Below are 23698 nucleotides of genomic sequence, written 5' to 3'. Positions count from 1 at the left end.
CTTAAATATGCGTGTGCCTTCCACATCATTGGATGGTCGGCGCCCATGGAACGATGCAGGCGTTCCCCCGCAGCCTGCGAATGAATGTGCGTGCGAACACATGCTGCGAATGGGTGGCGGCCAGGGCACCATTCGCAAGGTGGGGTTTGGTGGAGTCGCAGCCTTGCAAATCAAGAATAACCCCCTTTGTGTACGTATTAGTGCATAGATCTTATTTTCAGATGGATCTATTACTACACAGTTATCATAGGTTGCCAGGTAAAAGGAAGTAGATTATGTGAACAGAACAGTTGGGCATTGCAGTAGGCTATTGCTGCGAATCACTCACCGGCAGTCTTCTGCACTGTGGGCAGACAGCAGTAATCTAGAGCAGGCACCGGGACACTGGATTCCTCTGACAGTGCACAATCTCCATACAGGCGGTAATGGGCGCTCAAGTGCAACAAGCCAAAAATACTGTTTACAGCATTCCCAGGGCGCTGTAATCCTGCCAACATTCCCAATAGGATAAACCAGGAGACAAGGCCCCGCCTCCAACTACAAACACCCTCCCATTTTACCCACAAGCACTTTCCAGCAGCCCATGCCGCTTTTGATGGTATACACAGTCATTAGGTCAACCCTATTAAAGTACTGTAGACATGCATTGGGTCGACCACTGAAGGTCGACAGGCCTTAGGTTGACAACTGAAATAGGTCGACAGGATCGGAACGTCGACAGCAAAAAATTCGACATGAGTTTCACAGGTTGTTTTTTTTTAGCTGATGTGTGCCGACAGGCGGTATTTCATGCCTTACTATCCACTACGGCGGGGTGGGAGACAAAAATAGTGTACCGAGAGTAGCGAGTCACCGTGCCCGAAGCATGGCGAGCATGGCAAGCGCAGCAGGCCATGCGAGGGGACACGGTACACTTACACAGTGTCTATGTCAACTGTGATGACAATCGGGGGTGGGGTGGGGGGGGAGTGAAAAGCTCATGTTGCCCTAATGCTTGTGTCGACCTTCTGACCCAATCTTACCCATGTCAACGTATTTCTGGTGTCCACCTAAGGCCTATCAACCGTCAGTGGTGAACCCAGTGCATGTTAACCTAAATTTGGTGGACCCAACGACCCATACCCCTTTAGATGCAAGTATTTACAGCTGAGTAAAGGCCCCATAATCTGCTAGGCCAAATATTACACAGGAAGCACTTTAAGACAGTTTGTATGAAGACTCACTACTTTAAGCAGGCTTTTCCGTTCCTTAAAAGTTGCGCAGCAGCCAAGGATACCAGTCACCATGACAACAGCACCTGCGATGACGAGGATGTAAGCAGTAGCAGCATAGGTGCTGGAGGGGAGCAGGCTGATGTAGTCACTTTTCTGGACCAGTGTCCAAACTCCTACAGCCATTACTGCAAGACCTGCCAGCTGGATGACAGAGAGGGGTAAGAATGAATAACAGAGGATTCTGGGACCTTGCAGTTATAAGGGCAAATCCTATAAAAAAAAAACTAGAAAAAATGATCAAACAACTAGTAACTTACTATGGGGTCAATTCAATTCATAGCTCTGTGGATGGCGCTGGGAGGGAGCTGCCGGAGCAATTCTATTCAAAGCGCTGCCAAGTTCAACCAGTGGATTTCTGCTGGCAGAACCTTAAAGCGGCGCAAACAGCATTGCGGGGGGCACTCAAGTTGGCAAAATGCTGGTTCTCATGGCTAAACACTCGCGAGAACCAGTATTCTGACATATCGTGCTGATTTGATTGCTCCTGATGCTATTAACAGTGCTGTGAATTGAATTGACCCCTATACCACTTTATGAAAGGTGTTTACTGTCTGCACTGATGAGAAACGCAGCGGCAGCAGCTGTATTAGGGGGCGTTACCAGGAAATAATCTCCCGTGACAACACCAATTTCCTCCTCTGCTCACATTCCCATTGGTTAGCAAAGAAAACGATTCCAGAAGGCAATCTCTATTCTGGCTACATGATGGGAAACATACAGGTTACTTACCCAGAAAAAGAAATTAAAGGTGAAGAGGAGGTACTTCAGACATATTGTGCCACAGGTCTCTTTTTTCTCGTTGTACTCGCCCATGGTGATGCTGAAACACAAGATAAGTACAATGGAACCAGGGGGAAAAACAATCAGTTACCCAATCAGGTGTATTCTACCCTACCGCTCAAGCAAAAGGTTAAAGGTAAAAGGCAAGTGTGGGTCACACCAGCATCTGGCTGACTGTGTGTATGCTTGGAAGATTACACCATGCAGAAACACCAGGCTAAGAACATAGCTGGGGAGTCCTCTATGGCAAAGAGATACATGGATGGATCATTGTGCCACCTATGCCAGCCACAAAGATAGGTACATATAACAAGAGGGGAACACAGACATGAGCAGCATATTTCATGGTCATTGAAATCTCAACTATTTTTTTTTAAATACAGGATACAGCATTTTATTTTTGCTACACAACTATTTGAACCAAACAAACAACAATCCCCTTTCCCCCTCCAAAGACACAATCATACTGCATACTGCTTCTGGGTAACCTGGAACAAATGAATTGTCATCCTCTTTGAGTCACAGAACTAACTCATCAGTTCTCCCAGAGTGACTCACCCCAGCTGTCTCATACAAGACATAAGACCAGACAGCATTTGGCTGCCCACAACCACTGACAAATACATCTAATAGGCATATCACAATCATATACAAAGTTCATTTTAAATGCACATAAACCAATCCAAAGGATAAAAAAACACAATAGAAGCAAGCAGAAACATGGCTGACTCTTTTCTGTGTCTTATACCACTTTTACTCCAAAATCCCGGATCCGACCCGGTATTTGGAACACTGTTCCAATCTGGGTCGGATCCAGGAAAAAAAAAAAAAATCTGGGAGGTGTAAATATTTGTAATGGTGGAGAAGAAAAATGGGAATGGGGTTTTTGATTCTAAAGTGTGGTTTAGCAACGGTTCTAGATGTAGAAAATTCTTGTGATGCAAAACCGCAGGAAGGTTTTCTAAAGCAGCCATTTCATAAAATCAGCAGGACAGAATCTCATATGGCTCAACTGACTATGAAAATCATTCCGCTTGAAGGAAAGTAATAAATAGAATTGAAAGATTACATGTTACATTTCCTTGTTGAAGAAAGAGTTTAAAAAAAATGTTGCATATGTTCAAAACTTAATTTACTTCATTTGCATGCAATTGTTTCTTTTGTCAGTTGGAACCATAAAGTGTGAAAGTAAAAACCATCATTCACATGCAAAAGTATACCTGTATAATTCATAGCAGCATATTCATCTTAAATAAATATAAGAATATATTACAAAATGCTAAACATGTTCAACAACCGGAATCACTTTGAAATATCTCTTATTTATAACATTGGTCTGTTTGGCTGTCCAGTGAAGCATTGGGACACCCCTGCATTGACTGGGATGAAAAGGTGGTCCAGTTGGAAGACCTCTGATGTGTAATATTCTATTTAACATTCTAATTTCCCTCCAGAGCAGGTAAACCACTGTTCCCCTCATGCCATGAGATTGAGGGGTAGATTTATTAAGCTCCGTAAAGTGATAAACTTTCTGGTTTTTATCACCGGCCAATCAGCTCCTACCTGTGATGTTATAGGCTTGTTTTGAAACATGACAGGTAGCAGCTGATTGGCCGGTGATAAAAACCAGACACTTTATCACTTCACCAAGCTTAATAAATCTACCCCTCAGCCTCCTATCAGTCGCAAGATGGGAACACGCTACACCACGTGTACCCAGCGAGATCGGCAGAAGCGAGGACCCGCTGTCGCGGTGTGCCAGAATTGGCAAATACATACTTTCTGGTGACGGACGGCGGTGGGGGCCATACAGCATGGCCCTTGTTAACGATGTACACGCAGGATGACTGACCTGTGGGAGCGCGCATTGTTGACGATATAAAGCATACACACTTCCTGATATTATATACAATATCGCTCAGGTGGGGCAAAATGAGAAATATCGTTTAAAATATTGCTTAGTGTGTATACTGTCCCAACATCAGATGTAAGATGGCGGGGCTGGCGGGCACATGGTCATATATGGAGCGGCGTAGTGTAAATGGAGTGCTGCATATAAAGGGCACATCCACAGCTGAAATACACGTGATGACGTCATGTCACGGAGACAGAGAGGGAGAGTTGTCATGCAGTTACAGAATAAATACATTTCAATCAAGCTTGATGTGATGCTGAAGGACATTTAATGTAATATGAGGGTATCTAAATTAGATTTGCCTTAATATGGAAACTGCAGTCAGTATGGAAACTGGGCACAGAGTCAAACATTCATTTCCATCTCCAGCTTCTGCCTATAAAGCAAGCAGTCAGATTTACTAGGTCTTATAGAATAAGAGGAGCCTTTTATCTGAATTGTCACAAATACAAATAATATGAACACAAGCTAAGGAAGGATAAGAAACTACATAGGTTTCCACAGGCGGAACATGGAATGAGCTCATTTGTATTACTTATAGCAACATGAAGTGATGGAATTCTCCATCTGTCATTGTTCTAGATCATCTGAGTTTGCGTCATCCCCGACGCGCCCCATGACAAGTCACGGGATGATACAGATCAGGAAAGTGCCTGGCAGTCCTACATGCTTCGTCTGAGCTCCTGGCTACGTCTGACAGATGAGACACAATGGCATATATTCAATGCTCCTATTTCGCCGTTTATAATGGCGAGTATGCAGGTTTTTTTGAGAGTAGAGAACTTTTCTCACATATTTTGTACCTCACTGTATTCAACTCTGTTACTTAACAGAAAATATCTTACGAAGCAAACTGTGTTCACCCAGCGCTTCTCTCCGTTGTTCGCTGTGTTTGTTCAATGGGGATTAAAGTGTGTCTCTCAAAAAGTCTATTCAATGCACAAATAGTGAGTCCTGTAAGTTTTTTTTTTGGAGAGGTTCTCCGTTTTTCCCTCAGCATCTTTTTTAGGTGAACTATATGCTTATCTTTGTCCTTTTTTTTTGTTTGTTTTAAAAAATAAAAAATATGTACTGTAATGTATTTATTGCAAGTGCCATAATGCTGTACTGGTTACCATTAAAATAACCTATTAAATTCCAAATCAATTAATAGAGTAATTAATTGATTTGGAATTTAATAGGTTATTTTAATGGTAACCAATAAGAAATCATTTTGGAATGCTCCTAGTAATTTCCCATGCTTCCTCTCTTCTTCCTCACCTAACCCCCAAACAGGCTTTTAAACACGCTAACAATTATAAAATAAATTAAATAAAAAACACAGGGCAAAGAAACAATGCCAAAAGCACAACACAAGGATAAAGGCCAAACAGAACAAAATACACCCGTCTGCACAAACCCAATTAAAATAGTCACACAGCCATTTGTTGTAAAATAAATTCTGAACAAAACATTAACCTATCTAAACCTTTGTAAAAAAATACAAGTCCACAAATGTGAGGAACACGCTGCTGAGATGAACACCCTGCTCAGAAATATCCCAGTCTGACCAGCTCACGTATAGAGCAGGAGAAAACAGATCTCTCCAGTTACAGCACTCCCATTTGAACTCGCATAATTATGCTAAGTTCGCAAAAGGGGCCGGCGAGCTGGCCACACGTTGAATACTGAGGAAGTCAGAAATGAGGAGATGAGAAAAAGTGCCGAACGCTTCAGCGAGATCACAGGGACACAGAACAGTGAGCGGTGAGCCAGACTGTCAAAAAACATTGAATACTCCTAAATGAGATGGACCACAATATTACAGTAATAGAATTAAGTAATATAAAGGGGAAAAAAAACACATTACCTGATCAAACTGGTCAAAATGAGCTTATGTTTTATGAATCACCAAACCCACAACACAAAGACTAAACTCGGCTACACGTTAATACTCACAAAGATTTTAGCAATCTAGTACATTACATTATCTAATTGGTTATTTTAAATGTTCTGTTAATCTGAATAACGTATCTGCTCAGGGACAAACTGAGAACTGAAGTGTGAAAAAGTCTAAATGTGGTCTCATAAAAATGGGACCCAACACAAATGTATTAGCAAATGATTTGCCTTAGCTACAATACATGAAGTGTAGCATGTGACATCAGTACAATACAGAGCACACCCATGTGACTCGGACAATTCAGACAGCATCCTGATGTTCGATCACAGTGACTACCATACAATAAATAACAAGAGGCAGCTTAAATCACGGCTACACATCTGGTTGTGTTAAAACACCCTTGCTCTATTAGACAGCTACTATAGACACGCATCAACGCACAAATGGGCTTACAGTATAAACCAAAAACAATCAGATTTCACTCCAATAAACGGTTGTGGATGGTATTAGGGACCCGACTTAAGCCGACAGTCAGCAAGGTCGACATAGGTGATGGTCGACAGGTGTATAGGTCGACAAATGCGTGATGTCAACAGGTCACAAAGTCGGCATCGGTTTTTCACTGTTTTTTTTACACAGTCGACATGGACACAGTTGGAAGTCAACTGCAGCCCCTCGTATCGCTTGCTTCACTCGCAACGCTTCGGGCACACAATTTTATTCTCCCACCACGCCCTAGTGCAGGCATTCCCAACCACGGTCCTCAAGGAACACCAACAGTGCAGGTTTTAGTGATATCCAGGCTTCAGCACAGGTGGTTTAATCAGATTTACTCTGGTATTAATTAAGTCTCCTGTGCTCAAGCCTGGATATCTACAAAACCTGCACTGTTGGTGTGCCTTGAGGACCGTGGTTGGAAGTGCCTGCCCTAGTGGAGGGTAGGGCATGAAATACCGCATGTCGGCACGTCGGCTCCAAAAAACAGTGAAAAAACCCATGCCGATCTGTCGACCTAACGCATTTGTCCACCTAAAACCATGTCGACCTTGTCCCATGTCGACCTAGATACCTGTCGTCCTTCATCCATGTCGACCTAGACCTGTCGAACTTGTTGCCTGTCGACCCAATGGTGTCGACCTAAGTCGGGTCGACAATACAACCGTATCCCCAATAAAGCAGATCAGATCAATTCACTCTGCATGCTACAAAGTCAGGTAAAATAGATGTTGTGTCCATTGCAACTCAATCATGGCAAGTAATGGTGGTCCTTTCCAATCCTAAAATTAGCTGTAGCAGTTTGGGGTGACACAAAGGACACACCTAGGTGACATGTTACCTATGGTATCATCTGGATGTGAGTTTTAGCAGCTAATTCTGTGCCCTGACACCTAACATACTAATGTATTCGTCATCCAAAAGAGGAAATAAGAAAAAGTCCTTTTTATTTTTCCGCTCTTGAATCTACACTAAAACATTGCTATTACCTGACTCTGGGGTGCACCACTGACTGCCACACACAAAAGCCACCTTTATATATAAAGTGTATGGTGGATGAGGACAAACTGGAGATTCCCTAGGCAGTTGTGCCCGGCAGCTCCGTGTACCAAGAGCAACGGGCAGCGGCGGGAGGGGGAGTGGTGGCAGCACCCAGCAGATCCGTGTCCCCAGAGCAACGGGCAGCGGCACGGTAGCAGCAGGTTCACATCCAGGACCGGGAAGCCGGGTAAGTACAGTACCTATCACACCAGCCTGTATCCCAGGCTGGTCGCTGGAGCAACCCTGCTAGCTAGCAGGGTTGAAATCCTGGGACAATGGTCCCGGGAACATTTCACACCAGCGCTAGTCGCAGGTTGTTCCAGGGTCCAGCCCGGGAATTTAGGCTGGTGTGAAAGGGGTATAATTGAACATACGAAAAAAGAATTTACCAGATTTCCAATACAGCATACAGTACTCTGATTGGTGTACAGTAAATCCAGTTAACCTACTGGAGGTGGAGTGTGATCCAGGTACAGTATCTTGGGCTTGCAGCCAACAATGGGGAACTCAGTCGCCTGACTATTTAGTGGGAACAAATCAAATTGGGTCAGACAGTTAGCGAAAAGCCGAGTACCAGACTACAACAGTGCGCAGTCCGTTCTCAGACTGTGCAGTTTACTGTAATTAAGTTCATTCGTTGCAAATATTTACAAAAACCTATATGGGAAGTTATAATAAATGTGCTTTTATAAGATAAAAATTTCAGCGAGCGCCATTATTGCCATATTACCTACATTTCTAGTAATGAGGTAAGAAATAGCCACATCGGAGCCTTCTCCTCTGGGAATTGTGAAAAGTGGAAAGTAGCGCAAAACGCAGTACAGACATTCCTCACTTAACGACCTACCTGTTTATCGACCACCCGGGCCTTCGTTTAGCGTCCGTGCTATGCCTCCTCGGACTTACGACCCCCCCTGCTCTGCTTTACGGCCTGCCCGCCTACCCTCTCGCAGTTACGACCTGTCCTGCCTGTTTAGCGACCCACGTCTCAGAAGTATTAAGGGGTTATACATAGGTTCGTTTAATGACCAATTCGCTTAACGAAACCTGGTTGTTAAGTGAGGAATTTCTGGAGTTCTAAAATGTATTGGAACAAATTTGTACTTTAGGAGCAATAAAGTAATTGCTCTCCTAAATGTTCTCTAGTTTCCACAGTGCTGTGTACACAGCCAGTACAGACGGGTCAGAGTATTTACCATAGTGGAGGTTGAAGAACAAAGAATAATATGAAAACTAAATGAGGACTAGGGGGAAAGGCGGAGAAGGCGATACCAATGGGAGAATGAGACAGCAGATCTTCAGGAAGGAAGCCGAGAGCAGCTGGATAAAGCGCTCCAAGGTAGCTGTGGGTGTGGGTGCTGAATTAAAGAGTATAAAGAAAACACCATAAGCCTGGAAAATGCAAAAAAACAATCCGAACCACACAATAATACTTTGTATTGTTCTATAGGCATGCCCACCGCGACAGATAATGTGACTACAGGTACAGACCTGTCGGCATTCTTATATATATACACACACACTGGCTAAATCAAGTCATTTATAATCCACCTTCACAACCTACACATCAGTACATCTTTTCCAGAAGGAGGGAAGAGACGGGAAATAGGATTGTAGAATGTAACAGTCCTAGAGGAGATATCATTTCAGGAACGCAGAACATTATATTATATTAACATTGATACCAAGCTATTTACTTCACGTTCCAGAAAAGACTAAAGGATAGAGAATGAAGTAAAGCACTCATCTCTGCAAAACGGGTGTGGACTAATAGGTTGACCGCTATTGGTCGCCACATGAAAAAGGTCGACATTGACAAATAGTTAACATGGAAATGGTTTTTCTCAGGTTTTTGGTGGCTATATCGACATTGAAACTGTATAAGTGTACCGCTGCACTCTGCATGTTTCGAGCACGGTCCCTCGCTGCGCTCGGCACACTATTGTATTTTAATAGTAATGTAAGTCTAGACACTATGCGCTAAATATGGTGCCTGCAGCACTAATCACTAGAGTTAGGCCGGTTTCACACACTCTGGCTCCTGCCGGACGGTGAAATCCCGCACAGCCAGGGAGCCGTGCCGCACACATTAGTTGTGAATGGACACTATTGTGTCCATTCACACGGGACGGCCACGTCCCGGCGGCACGGTTGCAGCCAGATCCCGCCACTGGAAGGGACGGCTGCCGGGCTGTGGCTATTGGGATACACACATGCAGGGACAGATTGGGATACATACATGCAGGGACAGATTGGTATGCTGGGCAGGTCTCCACCTGACCTGTCTCCTTAGTGGCTGCATAACCCCTCCAATAGGCCAGCTGCAGTGATTGGGGCAGCATTAGCAGACCAGTAAGTCACCACTTACCACACCACCTCCAGCCCATCCGTCACCTGCGCCCTCAGGCAGGCAGAGGGAGAGTGAATCCTCGGGGCGCTCCAGACAGGCGGGCGGGAGAGAGCAGCAAGAGAGACGGGCGGGCGCCTGGTGGGACAGAGAGTGCCGCTGCGGAAACAGAGAATCTCTGTGCTGCAGCCTGCGCCCGGCGTTGAACCTCCGGAACGCCGTTCCTGGTGAGGTCATTTTTCAACTGAACTTCAGGAACGGCGTTCCGGACCGTTCCGCCACAAATATAGCCATGTATGTGTATGTATGTATGTATGTATGTATGTATGTATGTATCTGATAATTGCTTCATTGTCCTGTCCCCTGATGTACTGATGTAACTATCCTTATTTACCATGTACTTGTCCTAACTTGTCTTGTACGGTCATTTGTTTTTTAATGATTTATGGGTACTCTTTACCTAGCACAGCACCCACGATTTTGATCGTGGGCATCGCAGGTAAAAAAAAATCGCGGGCATCGCGGCCATTGAATGCACTAAAAATCGGGTGCGACGCGATGCCCGCGATTTCCCATAGGGAACAATGTTAAATGTCTCAATTGACCCGATTTTCATGTTCAATGCCTCGATTTTTTCATAGGAAACAATGTTAAATGGCCCACAGAGACCAAATAGCCACCCTGAAGTGTGAAATGGCCCCCACAATTGTTAACGCCACCCCTCGATCAACGTCAACCCGAAGCGTGGCGAGCGCAGCGAGCCCGCGAGGGGCGGCGGTACGCGTCCTACGACCTTTTCATACCCCCACAATCCACGTCGGCGTGGAGTTGAGAATAGAATAGTGTGGCGAGCGCAGCGAGCCCGAAGCGTGGCGAGCGCAGCGAGGGGACGCGGATACCTTCACAGGTAAACGCGTCCCTTCGCGGGCTTCACAGGTATCCGCTGCGCTCGCCACGCTTCGGGCTCGGTGGCTCGCTGCGCTCGCCACACTATTCTATTCTCAACTCCACGCCGACGTGGATAGTGGGGGTATGAAAAGGTCGTAGGACGCGTACCGCTGCGCTCGCTACGCTTCGGGTTCACGTTGATCGTGGGGTGGCGTTAACAATTGTGGGGGCCATTTCACACTTCAGGGTGCCTATTTGGCCTCTGTGGGCCATTTAACATTGTTTCCTATGGAAAAATCGGGTCAATTGAGGCATTGAACAGGAAAATCGGGTCAATTGAGACATTTAACATTGTTCCCTATAAGAAATCGCAGGCATCGCGTTGGTCGTGTCGCACCCGATTTTTTAGTGCATTCAATGCCCGCGATGGCCGCGATTGGCGCCGTGCTAAGTAAAGAGTACCGATTTATGTATTGTTAGGCACTGTGGAAAACTTTTGGCGCCATATAAATAAACGCCAATAATAAAGTGTAAATGATTGCCGCATAAAAAACTGGAGATTTCTTACCAAATTTCTCATTCCTTATTCTCTCATCCTATTAAATTTCACCCTAGATCTTCTGAAAGTATATTTGATTTCATGGCATTTTCTTCCCAGCAGATTCATGCTGCAACCTGCTCTCTCTCTCTCCTCAAAAGGTCATTTATCTGGCTACACAGGGGTTACAGTAATATAAACAGCACTTGTTAGCACTCCAGTAATTAATTAGTCTCAAGAATTCTGGCCGCAGCAAGATTTTCATTGAGGGGGAAGCATAGCAAAGAAAGACCAAGAGAATTCTGGGTAACGCATCTAAACAAGGCTCCAAACTGTTTATTTTACCAATGTATTATATAGGATCACTGGCCATTAAACCACATATATTGATATTTTTTTCCCTGCACTTTTGCTAAATGTCATTCTGTAATGTCAAGGTGAGTACACACAGGCAAAAAAAAAAAAAAAATCGCTGGCAATATGGTCGCTGAGCGACCATATTGCCAGCGATTGCCGGAATGCCAGCGATTGCCGGGGTGCGCGCTTCCGTTTCCGGACCCCTTATGGTATATGGTCAGCGATCATATTGCTCCGTGTGTACACAGCTTTACAGCGGTCAATGCATCAAGGGTTATTTCTTGAACAACTGAATGAAAATTATTATTATTTTATGTATTTTTCTTCAAGACAGAACAGATAGTATTGGTACAGACACCACACAATGTCCAATAGAGTATTATCAAAGGGTACATTTGATCTGCTGCAACAATAACAATACATAAATAATCGTTATTTTATGTGTGCGATTTGTTAGAAACACTGCTGCTGTGTAATACACACAAACTGTTCTTTCCCCAACAGCTCTGCTACTGGGTATATATTTATTTGTTGATGTTAAATTACATGCCAGATGTTCCAGTACCATTTCCTTCCAAATATAAACCACAATGTCTGTCCGTGGGAGCCTGACCTCTCCTGGTGTATCACTTGGATAGTCAGGAAAAATAAAAAATATATAACTATGAACACATGGAAGATACTCAATTGATTTACAAGGGCAGTTATCTATAAAACATCTCTCCACATCCTTTATTTATATGGTGCCACAAGCGATCGTCATCGTCCAATTACAGAGTACATAAACGAATAAGCAAAACAGTGACTTACAGCTGAGTACAATAGAGGACATGACAGGGTACATGACCATAGCTGCATCAGCAGAGGACATGACAGGGTACATGACCATAGCTGCATCAGCAGAGGACATGACAGGGTACATGACCATAGCTGCATCAGCAGAGGACATGACAGGGTACATGACCATAGCTGCATCAGCAGAGGACATGACATGGTACATAGACATAGCTGCATCAGCAGAGGACATGACATGGTACATAGACATAGCTGCATCAGCAGAGGACAAGACAGGGTACATAGACATAGCTGCATCAGCAGAGGACAAGACAGGGTACATAGACATAGCTGCATCAGCAGAGGACAAGACAGGGTACATAGACATAGCTGCATCAGCAGAGGACAAGACAGGGTACATAGACATAGCTGCATCAGCAGAGGACAAGACAGGGTACATAGACATAGCTGCATCAGCAGAGGACATGACAGGGTACATGACCATAGCTGCATCAGCAGAGGACATGACAGGGTACATGACCATAGCTGCATCAGCAGAGGACATGACAGGGTACATGACCATAGCTGCATCAGCAGAGGACATGACAGGGTACATAGACATAGCTGCATCAACAGAGGACATGACAGGGTACACAGACATAGCTGCATCAGCAGCGGACATGACAGGGTACATGACCATAGCTGCATCAGCAGAGGACATGACAGGGTACATGACCATAGCTGCATCAGCAGAGGACATGACAGGGTACATGACCATAGCTGCATCAGCAGAGGACATGACAGGGTACATAGACATAGCTGAATCAGCAGAGGACATGACAGGGTACATGACTATAGCTGAATCAGCAGAGGACATGACAGGGTACATAGACATAGCTGCATCAGCAGAGGACATGACAGGGTACATAGACATAGCTGCATCAGCAGAGGACATGACAGGGTACATAGACATAGCTGCATCAGCAGAGGACATGACAGGGTACATGACTATAGCTGCATAAGCAAAGGACATGACAGGGTACATAGACATAGCTGCATCAGCAGAGGACATGACAGGGTACATAGACATAGCTGCATCAGCAGAGGACATGACAGGGTACATAGACATAGCTACATCAGCAGAGGATATGACAGGGTACATAGACATAGCTGCATCAGCAGAGGACATGACAGGGTACATGACTATAGCTGCATAAGCAGAGGACATGACAGGGTACATAGACATAGCTACATCAGCAGAGGACATGACAGGGTACATAGACATAGCTGCATCAGCAGAGGACATGACAGGGTACATAGACATAGCTGCATCAGCAGAGGACATGACAGGGTACATGACTATAGCTGCATAAGCAGAGGACATGACAGGGTACATAGACATAGCTGCAGAGTGGCAGAAAACCACAGGATTTGGTGCCATCAAAGATGGTTGAAGTAAGAGAAGGAAAAGCACACAAGGGAAGAGGGTACTTGTTTCCTTGAACGGCGCCCACGATTTCCATCCATTTCCATCGTATGGACTCCTAAAAATCTCATCGCATCTCATCTCCTGGAATATTGCGGCATGCGATGCAATTCGATTTTTAATTGTACAAGCACCCATGCCATGAGATATGATGGGTGCTTACAATGAGATAAACCCCAGTATCCACGGCATCCCGAAGCGTGGCGAGCGCAGCGAGCCCCGCGAGGGGTTGCGGTACACGTTCTCCGACCTTTTCATACCCCCACTATCCACGTCGGCGTGGAGTTGATTTTAGATAGTGTGGCGAGCGGAGAGAGCCCCGCTAGGGGACGCGGAATACGAGCTCGAAGCGCGGCGAGCGCAGCGAGCCCCGCAATGGGACACGGATCACTTTACATTTATTCCGCGTCCCCTTGCGGGGCTCGCCACGCTTCGGGCTCGTATTCTGCGTCCGCTCGCCACGCTTCAGGCTCCGTGGCTCGCCACACTATCTAAAATCAACTCCACGCCGACGTTGATAGCGAGGTTATGAAAAGGTCGAAGGACGCAGCTGCTCGCCAAGCTTCGGGATGGCGTGGATACTGGGGGTGACATCTCATCTCATGGCATGGGTGCTTGTACAAATAAAAATCGCATCGCATCCCATTTGCTGGCATGCGATGATATGTGATATTTAATTGTACAAGCATCGCACACCACTAAATAAGGTACACGATGCCATGCGATGGACGCCATGCTAGGAAACAAGTACCGGGAAGAGGGCCCTGCTCGAGAGCTTACACTCTTACATTCACAGCAGAGTGACAGCCCAGGCAGAATAGAGGAATGGCATGGATTTTGAAAGGTGCAGGATGCTAGAATGAACAGTATGATAACTGCAGTTTCTCTAGCAGCTTCATGTAGAGAAAAAGTGATTGGTGATACATTTAATATTACAGCTGCACAATTGGGTGTCCAAACTTTTTGCGACGGGGGCCAGTTTTGGTGAGGTGAAAATGTGGGGGGCCGACCATTCAGCCTGACGTTCTTTGAATCATTGGTACTGGTTTCCTAGAACGGCCACAATCGCGGCCATCGTGTACCTTTAAGTTAAGGTACACGATGGCCGCGATGGACCTGATTTCCTTTGAAATCAGGTCCATTTTGCCGTCAAAGGGAAAATCGCGGGCATCGCGTCAGTCGGGACCATTAACATTGGCCCCGACGCGACAGACGTGATGCCCCTGATTTTGCCATAGGCTTCAATGTTAAAAAAAAATTTTAATATTGAAATCGGGAGCATCGTGTCGGTCTTGTGCCATTATAATGGCACAAGATGAGATGGACTTGATTAAGTCCATCTCACATAGTAAAAAATGTGAAATGGGCCAATATGACCCATTTCACATTATATATGGCCCCGTCGTCACCCCACAATTGACGTGAACCCGAAGCGTGGCAAGCGCAGCGAGCCCGCGAGGGGCGGCGGTGCGCGTCCTCCGACCTTTTCATCCCCCTACTATCCACGTCGGCGTGGAGTTGAGAATATATAGTGTGGCGAGCGCAGCAAGCCACCGAGCCCGAAGCGTGGCGAGCGGACACGTATACCTGTGAAGTTATACGCGTCCGCTCGCCACGCTTCGGGCTCGGTGGCTCGCTGCGCTCGCCACACTATATATTCTCAACTCCACGCCGACGTGGATAGTAGGGGAATTAAAAGGTCGGAGGACGCGCACCGCCGCCCCTCGCGGGCTCGCTGTGCTCATTCGACCTTTTCATTCCCCTACTATCCACGTCGGCGTGGAGTTGAGAATATATAGTGTGGCGAGCGCAGCGAGCCACCGAGCCCCGCGTATACCTGTGAAGTTATACGCGTCCCCTCGCGGGGCTCGCCACGCTTCGGGCTCGGTGTGTCACTGCGCTCGCCACACTATATTTTCTCACCTCCACGCCGACGTGGATAGTAAGGGAATGAAAAGGTCGGAGGACGCGCTCCGCCGCCGCTCGCCACGCTTCGGGTTCACGTCAATCGTGGGGTGGGGTTTACGCAGTTAAATTGGGGGTGTAGGGAAAATTTTACATTGAATCCAATGTACAATCGGGTCCCAGGGACCCTATTCACATTTGATTCAATCAAAAAATCGGGTCGGTCGCATCGCATCAACGCGATTTTTCCGACACGACCACCCCGATGGAAATCGGGGTGGCCGTGCTAGGAAACAAGTACCGAATCATTAAATCACATCAGAATGGTCCCCCATTCACTTTATGTCCCCCAGCCTGCCCCTTTACTGTATATTCCCTAGACCAGTGGTTCTCAACCCTGGTCCTCAAGTACCTCCAACAGTGCACGTTTTCCTGGTCACCCGGCAGGTGCATTCATTATTCAGGCACATTTGAAAAGATCACAGGTGGAGCTAATTATCTGACCTGTGATTCTGTGTGGAGACCTGCAAAACATGCACTGTTGGGGGTACCAGGGTTGGGAACCACTGCCCTAGACATCCCCCCCCCCCTTCACTGTATGTCCCCCAATCTGTCCCCATTCACTGTATGACTCCCATTAACTATTTCCCACAGCCTGCTCCCCCCTTCTCTGAATGTCCATCCCTGCCTCCATTCACTGTATGTCCCCCAGCCTGACCCTCCTTCACTGTATGTCCCCCACTCTGCCCCCATTGACTGTATGTTTCCCTGCCTGCCCCCTCCCTTTTCTGTATGTTTTCCAGCCCCTTGTGTGAGCCAGAGGACGGAGAGGCAAAGCAGGAACTGCAGGGACAGGAGGTGCTTGGGCTCCCACTGCTGCCCTCCTCCACTCTGCATTTTATGGGAGCAAGCTTCCCCCTTACTGCACCCCCTCCCTACACACTGCTGTCACTGATTGCAGAGGAGGGTGATATACAATTGCAGCAGCAGGGGTTGGATGCATACTCACCCGAAAGACGCCAAACACATCTCAATGTGGCGGCCGACACCACCTCACTGCTGCAAACAGCAAGGTAAAGGCATGCATGCCGAGGCCCCACCTTTAGTGCTGTGACTCCCGCATCTGATGCTCCACCCGCTTCTGGCTGGAGGCTGCGGGCCGCTTGAAATGACAGCAAGGGCCACAATTGGCCCCCGGGCCGGACTTTGGAAATGCCTGGTCTAGACTGACCACAAACATCAGCATAGGTTACACTGCAGTGCAGCTTACATTGTGTCAAGGAATATGGTTACATAGAAATGTTTTTATTTTACATATAGGAGTCATTTAGGTCTATATATAAAAGGCTAATTGTGTGTACACACAGTACTTTTTGCCTTCCGATGTTGACGATAGTCAACATCGGATCGGAATCGGATACAGATCGCAAGGGTTTTAACCCTTCAGATCCCGATCCGATTCGCGTTCACGTATCGCAAGGCAGAAAGTCTTGTCTGCCATGACTATATAGTGCAGATCTGCACTATATATAGTCAGACTTGTATGCAAATCGGATGTGCCTTTAGATACTATCCATGATCCGATCTGATCGTGGATAGTATCTGAAGGCACATCTGACCGTGTGTACACACCATAACACTGCTCCTCACCCCTGTGATGCCACAAAACTGTCAGATTAGTTTGCAACATGTACACACACACAAACACTGCACCCCCATACACTTCTATATTCTGCAATCCCTACTATATATATATATATATATATATATATATATATATATATATATATGTATATATATATATATATATATACGAGTATCCAAATAGTTGCACTAGATGAAGACAGTATTACTTTTGATTGTTTTGCCACGTCAGTTGTCCTGAGGAAGGGGCTTCGGCTCCGAAACTGGTCGACACCATTGTTTGCTGACACATTACCCACTTTGATGATTTGAATACAGTTTTCACTTTTTACGAGAGTGCCGCCTCCTGTCTTCATCTAGTGCAACTATTTGGATACTCGTCTATATATCACCTCCGTGGAAGGCACCTCCACCGCTGTACCCCCATTGTTCCAAGTGCCAGTCCTATGCTATATATATATATATATATATATATATATATATATATATATATATATATATATATATATATATATATATATATATATATATATATATATATATATATATATATATATATATATATATATATATATATATATATATATATATATATATATATATATATATATACAGACGAATAAAGGGCACACAGGGACTTCAAAGTGGGTGAAAGCAAGTGGACTGGTTTATTACACAGTCATAGGTAGGTCAACGTTTCGGGGTCGCCCCCGTCGTCAGGACAAGTAAAGGTGAATGAACAAAGTGCACATAATACAGACATATATAGGCTTAGACATGTACTTACCCCCTCCTGCAGTGAGCACTCGCAACGCGACCGCCAGGCTTGGTTACCGGGTGCGATCGCACACTGGTGACGTCACCGCTGCTTACAGCGCCGTCTGACCGGCGCATCACTTCGGCTCCGTCCAGGGGTCACGTGAGGCTGGCTGCTAGGGAGGCAAACACAAGATTAGTGCTATGGTAACGGAGTCATGAATACAAACACATGAGTGGGCTAATATCAACAATGTGGATATGCGAACGCATCCATAATACAGCATACGTTTACGAGGATGCTTAAAACAACAAAGTGTGCAAAAAAACATCATTGTTGATATTAGCCCACTCATGTGTTTGTATTCATGACTCCGTTACCATAGCACTAATCTTGTGTTTGCCTCCCTAGCAGCCAGCCTCACGTGACCCCTGGACGGAGCCGAAGTGATGCGCCGGTCAGACGGCGCTGTAAGCAGCGGTGACGTCACCAGTGTGCGATCGCACCCGGTAACCAAGCCTGGCGGTCGCGTTGCGAGTGCTCACTGCAGGAGGGGGTAAGTACATGTCTAAGCCTATATATGTCTGTATTATGTGCACTTTGTTCATTCACCTTTACTTGTCCTGACGACGGGGGCGACCCCGAAACGTTGACCTACCTATGACTGTGTAATAAACCAGTCCACTTGCTTTCACCCACTTTGAAGTCCCTGTGTGCCCTTTATTCGTCTGTATACCATTGGGACTGCAAGGTTCCTTATTGCAGGCACCAGGGCAAGCTACTTCGGCTTACACCCAAGACCAGGAGTGCCAGTTCTCTCGAACTCTATATATATAATATATATATATATATATATATATATATATATATATATATATATATATATATATATATATATATATATATATATATATATATATATATATATATATATATATATATACACACACACATACATACATATACACACACACACACACACACTGCACCCCCATATAGTGCCCCTATATACAGGGCACCCCCTCTTCCAAATATACAATGCTGCAACCGCAGGTTACTTGCCATCCCGGGACTCAACAACAAGTAGCAGCAGTAACCAGGAAATGGATGCAGGAAGCACCAGACAGACCCAAAGAACTCAGATGTACCGGGGACACGAGAGGCCACATACAAATGGGGGGGAATAAGGTAGGGATGGCCATCGTTGCAATTGCCATCGATGGCCATTCTGCAAATGGCCATCGATAGTGCTAAACTATGCAATGGCTGACCATCGATATTTTTACATATCGATGGTCAGCCATTGTGTTTGATTAATTGCCCAGTGGGCCAATCAAAACACGGGGGGCGGGGCTTTGGGGGTGTCGGGGGCGGAGCTATGCTCTGTGTCCCGGCACTTTGAAGAAAACAAAAACAAAAAAAAACATCATTTTGCTGTTCCATCGAAAAGAGGGAAACCACCTGGTTCTCCCCCATCGATGGCAAAAGTATTCGTCATCGGCCATGAACCATCGATAATTACGAATCATCGATGGTCGATGGCCATCCCTAGAATAAGGTGAATCAGTCTGGCAGGAAGAGGCGAGACCCTGTGTGGGGTGAGCAGTGCGGTGTCCAAGAGGAGGGGTCGTGCCAGAGCTTCAGATACTGGGCGGTATTCAATGAGCCTGATTCGCCAGGTTTTTATGGCGAATTTGTGCTGTTTGGCGAATTTCTGTCAAAAACGGTGAATCACCCTATTCAATGACCACATGGCGAATACATTTGAAGGTTTTTTTCGCCATGATTCACCGAGTAGCAATCGCTATCTTTTTATGGTGAAGTGGAATGTGAACTTTTAAAATAAAGTGTTTTGTTTTTTACATTTGGTGTCAACAAATCAGGAATTTTATTCTGAGGAGGGGCATGCTATTTTTATTCATGTGCTGTAAGCAAATGAATATATATTTAATTTTAAAAATAATATTTTTTTTTTAATTATTTTTTTTACACAGCAGCCAGCAGGTGGCGCCAGAGCGGAGCCGCTCATTACATATACATATATTCACTGCACGATCATTACGATCCTGTGTAGTGAATATACGCTCGCCTGCTGGCACCCCCGGGGGGGCAGCCTGTGCTGCCTGGCACCCGGGGAGCACACCTAACCCCCCACAAAGGTCTGGGCTAGGCAGAGAGACTACCATCTCTCTGCCTGGCACCGTCCTGAGGCTCCCTGCGGCAATCGCCGCAGGAGCTCATATTCGCCAGTCAGGGGCTCGCTGCCCCTGACTCGTTGAATACCGGAGCCCGCCGGCTCCGGAACGTGGCGAATGTGCAGCGAATCCAAAAAAGGATTCGCTGCACCTCGCAGGTATTCACATTGAATACCGCCCATATGCGGTTGATAGGGACTTAGATAACTGGCTGCTTTATATATATACTGCAGAGGCAGAGGAGGGGGGTCCTGTGTTTGCTTTTCCCACATCCCGCACAGCCACAGGTCATGCCCAGACCCATCCGGCAAGCTGCTGGTGAGCTTATATGTGCAGTACTGGTTTATATAGTACAATCATTATAGCCTGCCAAAAACACATAACTGGTGACACTACTTGCACTGCGTTCATCCAAATTATAATACAAAAGGTACAGTCAGCAACTTGCAGCCAATCCAACTATTGCAGAAATGTAAGATATAGCATTCCCTGAGTTTTTGCATGCTTTGAGTTTTAGTTCCACAACAGCCGGCATGCTGATAGTTCCATGTGTGTGCTCCACAGTATTATTAGTATAGGAAGTCGGAGAGCAGCTAAATGTGCTACAAATGCTAGTTACACTTTACATGCTTCCTGTTCCAATCACAGTGAGCACATTCTGGTCACACCCTCAATACAGGAAGCACTACTCCAGGAACGGACTTTGCACTACAGCATAGGCCGATGCTGACAAAGTATCTGCATCAGTATGTCCAGGGGTTATCATCTAAGACAGTGGTGCTCAACCTCGGTCCTCAGGGACCCCCAACAGTGCATGTTTTGCAGGTCTCCTCACAGAATCACAGATGATATAATTAGCTCCACCTGTGATCTTTTCAAATGTGCGAGAGTAATTAGTGCACCTGTGTATCTGTGAAGTGACCTGGAACACGTGCACCATTGGGGGTCCCTGAGGACCGAGGTTGAGAACCACTGATCTAAGACTCCAATCACAAGAGGTAACTGTGGCAGGATACGCTGGTACAGCAGCTGGATACACAGCTTGCCTACCAATGTTCTATCAGTCCAGCGTGCTAGCTTGCTTATTACACAATAAAAAAAGTAATAAGGAAGGGAAATCAAGTCTGACTTGTGCCTCAGACAAGTCGGACCAGTGTATGGGCACCTTTACACTGGCGCTCCTACCCAGCATAATGCCCCATGGGTGCCATCAGGGAAGGCGGGCCTTGAGCCAGTGCTGGGAGACGAAATTATCTCCCAGCACCGGCTGTTGCATTGCTGTGAATGGGACGCTGGTTTCCCCATTTACACTGTACTGCGAGCTAGGTTGAATACGTGTTGACCCTGCTCACTTTGCAGGTTGAAATGCTGGGTCGCTTGACCCGGGTAACTTTAATTGGATCCTTTTACACTGCACACAATACCGGGTTGCTGCGCGTTCATGTGCAATAACACGGGATATTTATTGCAGTGTAAAAGAAGAGGTATAAGGAAGGGGTATAAGGAAGGGGTATAAGGAAGGGGTATAAGGAAGGGGTATAAGGAAGGGGTATAAGGAAGGGGTATAAGGAAGGGGTATAAGGAAGGGGTATAAGGAAGAGAGGTATAGTCGCCTGCAGCATCGGACAGCAGAGTGTACAGGACGGGATGCGGTCATTCCTCAGACTGCATTTAGGTCTACAGTCATTAGGTCGACCCCACTAGGTCGACTGGCAGGAAGGTCGACCTGACTTAAGGTCGACATGGGCAAAGGTCGACATGACTTAAGGTCGAATTTGCATAAAGGTCGACATGAGAAAGGTCGACTGGTCATAAGGTCGACATGGGTTTTTCACTGTTTTTTGAGCCGACATGTGCCGACAGGCGGTATTTCATGCCCTACCATCCACTAGGGCGTGGTGGGAGAATAAAATAGTGTGCCGAGCGCAGCGAGGCACCGTGCCCGAAGCATTGCGAGCGAAGCGAGCGATGCGAGGGTCCGATTCTCATTGCCAACTGTGTCCATGTCGACTGTGTCGACATTCGGATCAAAAAAAAACAGTGAAAAACCAATGTCGACCTTATGACCAGTCGACCTTCCTCATGTCGACCTTTATGCAAATTCGACCTTAAGTCATGTCGACCTTGGCCCATGTCGACCTTAAGTCAGGTCGACCTTCCTGCCAGTCGACCTAGTGGGGTCGACCTAATGACTGTAAAACCTAAATGCAGTCTGACGAATGATCCCATTCCGTACAGGACATACATAAAACAGGGACATTCAAAGTAAACTGACTCTTTATGTGGAGAAGTGAAAAGGGGTCTGACCTCAGAGTACGGGGAGCTGAGAGGCGTGCGGTATGATGTAAATGTTGGGCATTTCGACATTCATCATGTGTAGACAGTGACATGTTACAATGTTGATATTTTGTCCTTGAGGGCCCAGCGTTAATCTGTGGCCCAAAACACGTTAACCCTTGTAAAACTACAGCTAATTATTCAAAATGATAAAATGGTGCATGTGCCCAATTTGCCCAAGTATTTCATGCCCAAATCAGTGTTTAGCCAGTGTTGGGTCATTGGCCAGCGACACCCCTCTGTTGAGTTCAGGTGTCAAATTTGTGGCTCAAGACTCATTAACCATTGCAGAGCTACTTATTCAAAATGGTTAAATATGGTGAATGTGCCCACTTTGCCAGCGCATTTCATGCCCAAATTAGTGTTGGGCCAGACATATGGCAGGTGACCCCTCCTTGTGTTTATTTCTGGTGTCAAATTCGTGGCCCATGACTCATTAACCTTTGTAAAAGTGAATGTTCTGAATAAGAAGCTGGAGCTTGAATAAGAAGCTAACTTCAGCCACGTCTTATACAGGTACAGAACCTCCAGGCCCTGATCACAGGCCAGGATCCTGTTATACAGGTACAGAACCATCAGTCCCTAATCACAGGCCAGGACCATCTTATACCCCTTTCACACCGGACACTAGGCAATATGACCTGGCATTTCTAAATGCTGGGTCATTTTTCCAGGTGCAGCCGGACCCCATTCACACCACCTGCAAATTACTGGGTTAAAGCTTTTCAACCCGGTAATTTGCTGAAATACCCGGGTTTTTCAGTGGTGTGAAAGGGTCAATGGGGGTCTTAAATCCCAGCACTTGTACCCTAGTCAAAAGCAGGGTCGGAGTGCTGGGATTTAAGACCCCCGTTCACACCACTAAAAAACCCAGGTTCTTCAGCAAATTACTGGGTTGAAAAGCTTTAACCCGGTAATTTGATTCTTGGTGTGAAAGGGGTATTATACAGGTGCAGAACCACCAGGCCCTGATCACAGTCCAGGACCCTGTTATACAGGTACAGAACCACCAGGCCCTGATCCCAGGCCAGGACCATCTTATACAGGTGCAGAACCATCAGGCCCTGATCACAGGCCAGGACC

The 23698-nt window shown here is 46.1% G+C and overlaps 1 protein-coding gene across 2 annotated transcripts in view; it reads right to left on the bottom strand.

Annotated features, from left to right (window-relative positions):
• Nucleotides 1-23698, bottom strand: part of CD151 (CD151 molecule (Raph blood group)) — a 52335-nt gene that overhangs the window by 25600 nt on the left and 3037 nt on the right. For both annotated transcript variants that reach the window (XM_083165420.1, XM_083165419.1), the window contains exons 2-3: nt 2004-2094; nt 1224-1415 (exon numbers count right to left, since the gene is read on the bottom strand). In XM_083165420.1, the coding sequence (XP_083021546.1) occupies nt 1224-1415; nt 2004-2087 (276 nt within the window). In that variant the 5' untranslated portion in view covers nt 2088-2094. The remainder of the gene's footprint in view (nt 1-1223; nt 1416-2003; nt 2095-23698) is intronic.

The sequence above is a fragment of the Crinia signifera genome, chromosome 11 (genome assembly GCF_055691185.1).
Source record: "Crinia signifera chromosome 11, ASM5569118v1, whole genome shotgun sequence".
In the NCBI taxonomy this organism is placed as follows: domain Eukaryota; kingdom Metazoa; phylum Chordata; class Amphibia; order Anura; family Myobatrachidae; genus Crinia; species Crinia signifera.
This window is presented reverse-complemented; position numbering and strand designations above follow the sequence as displayed.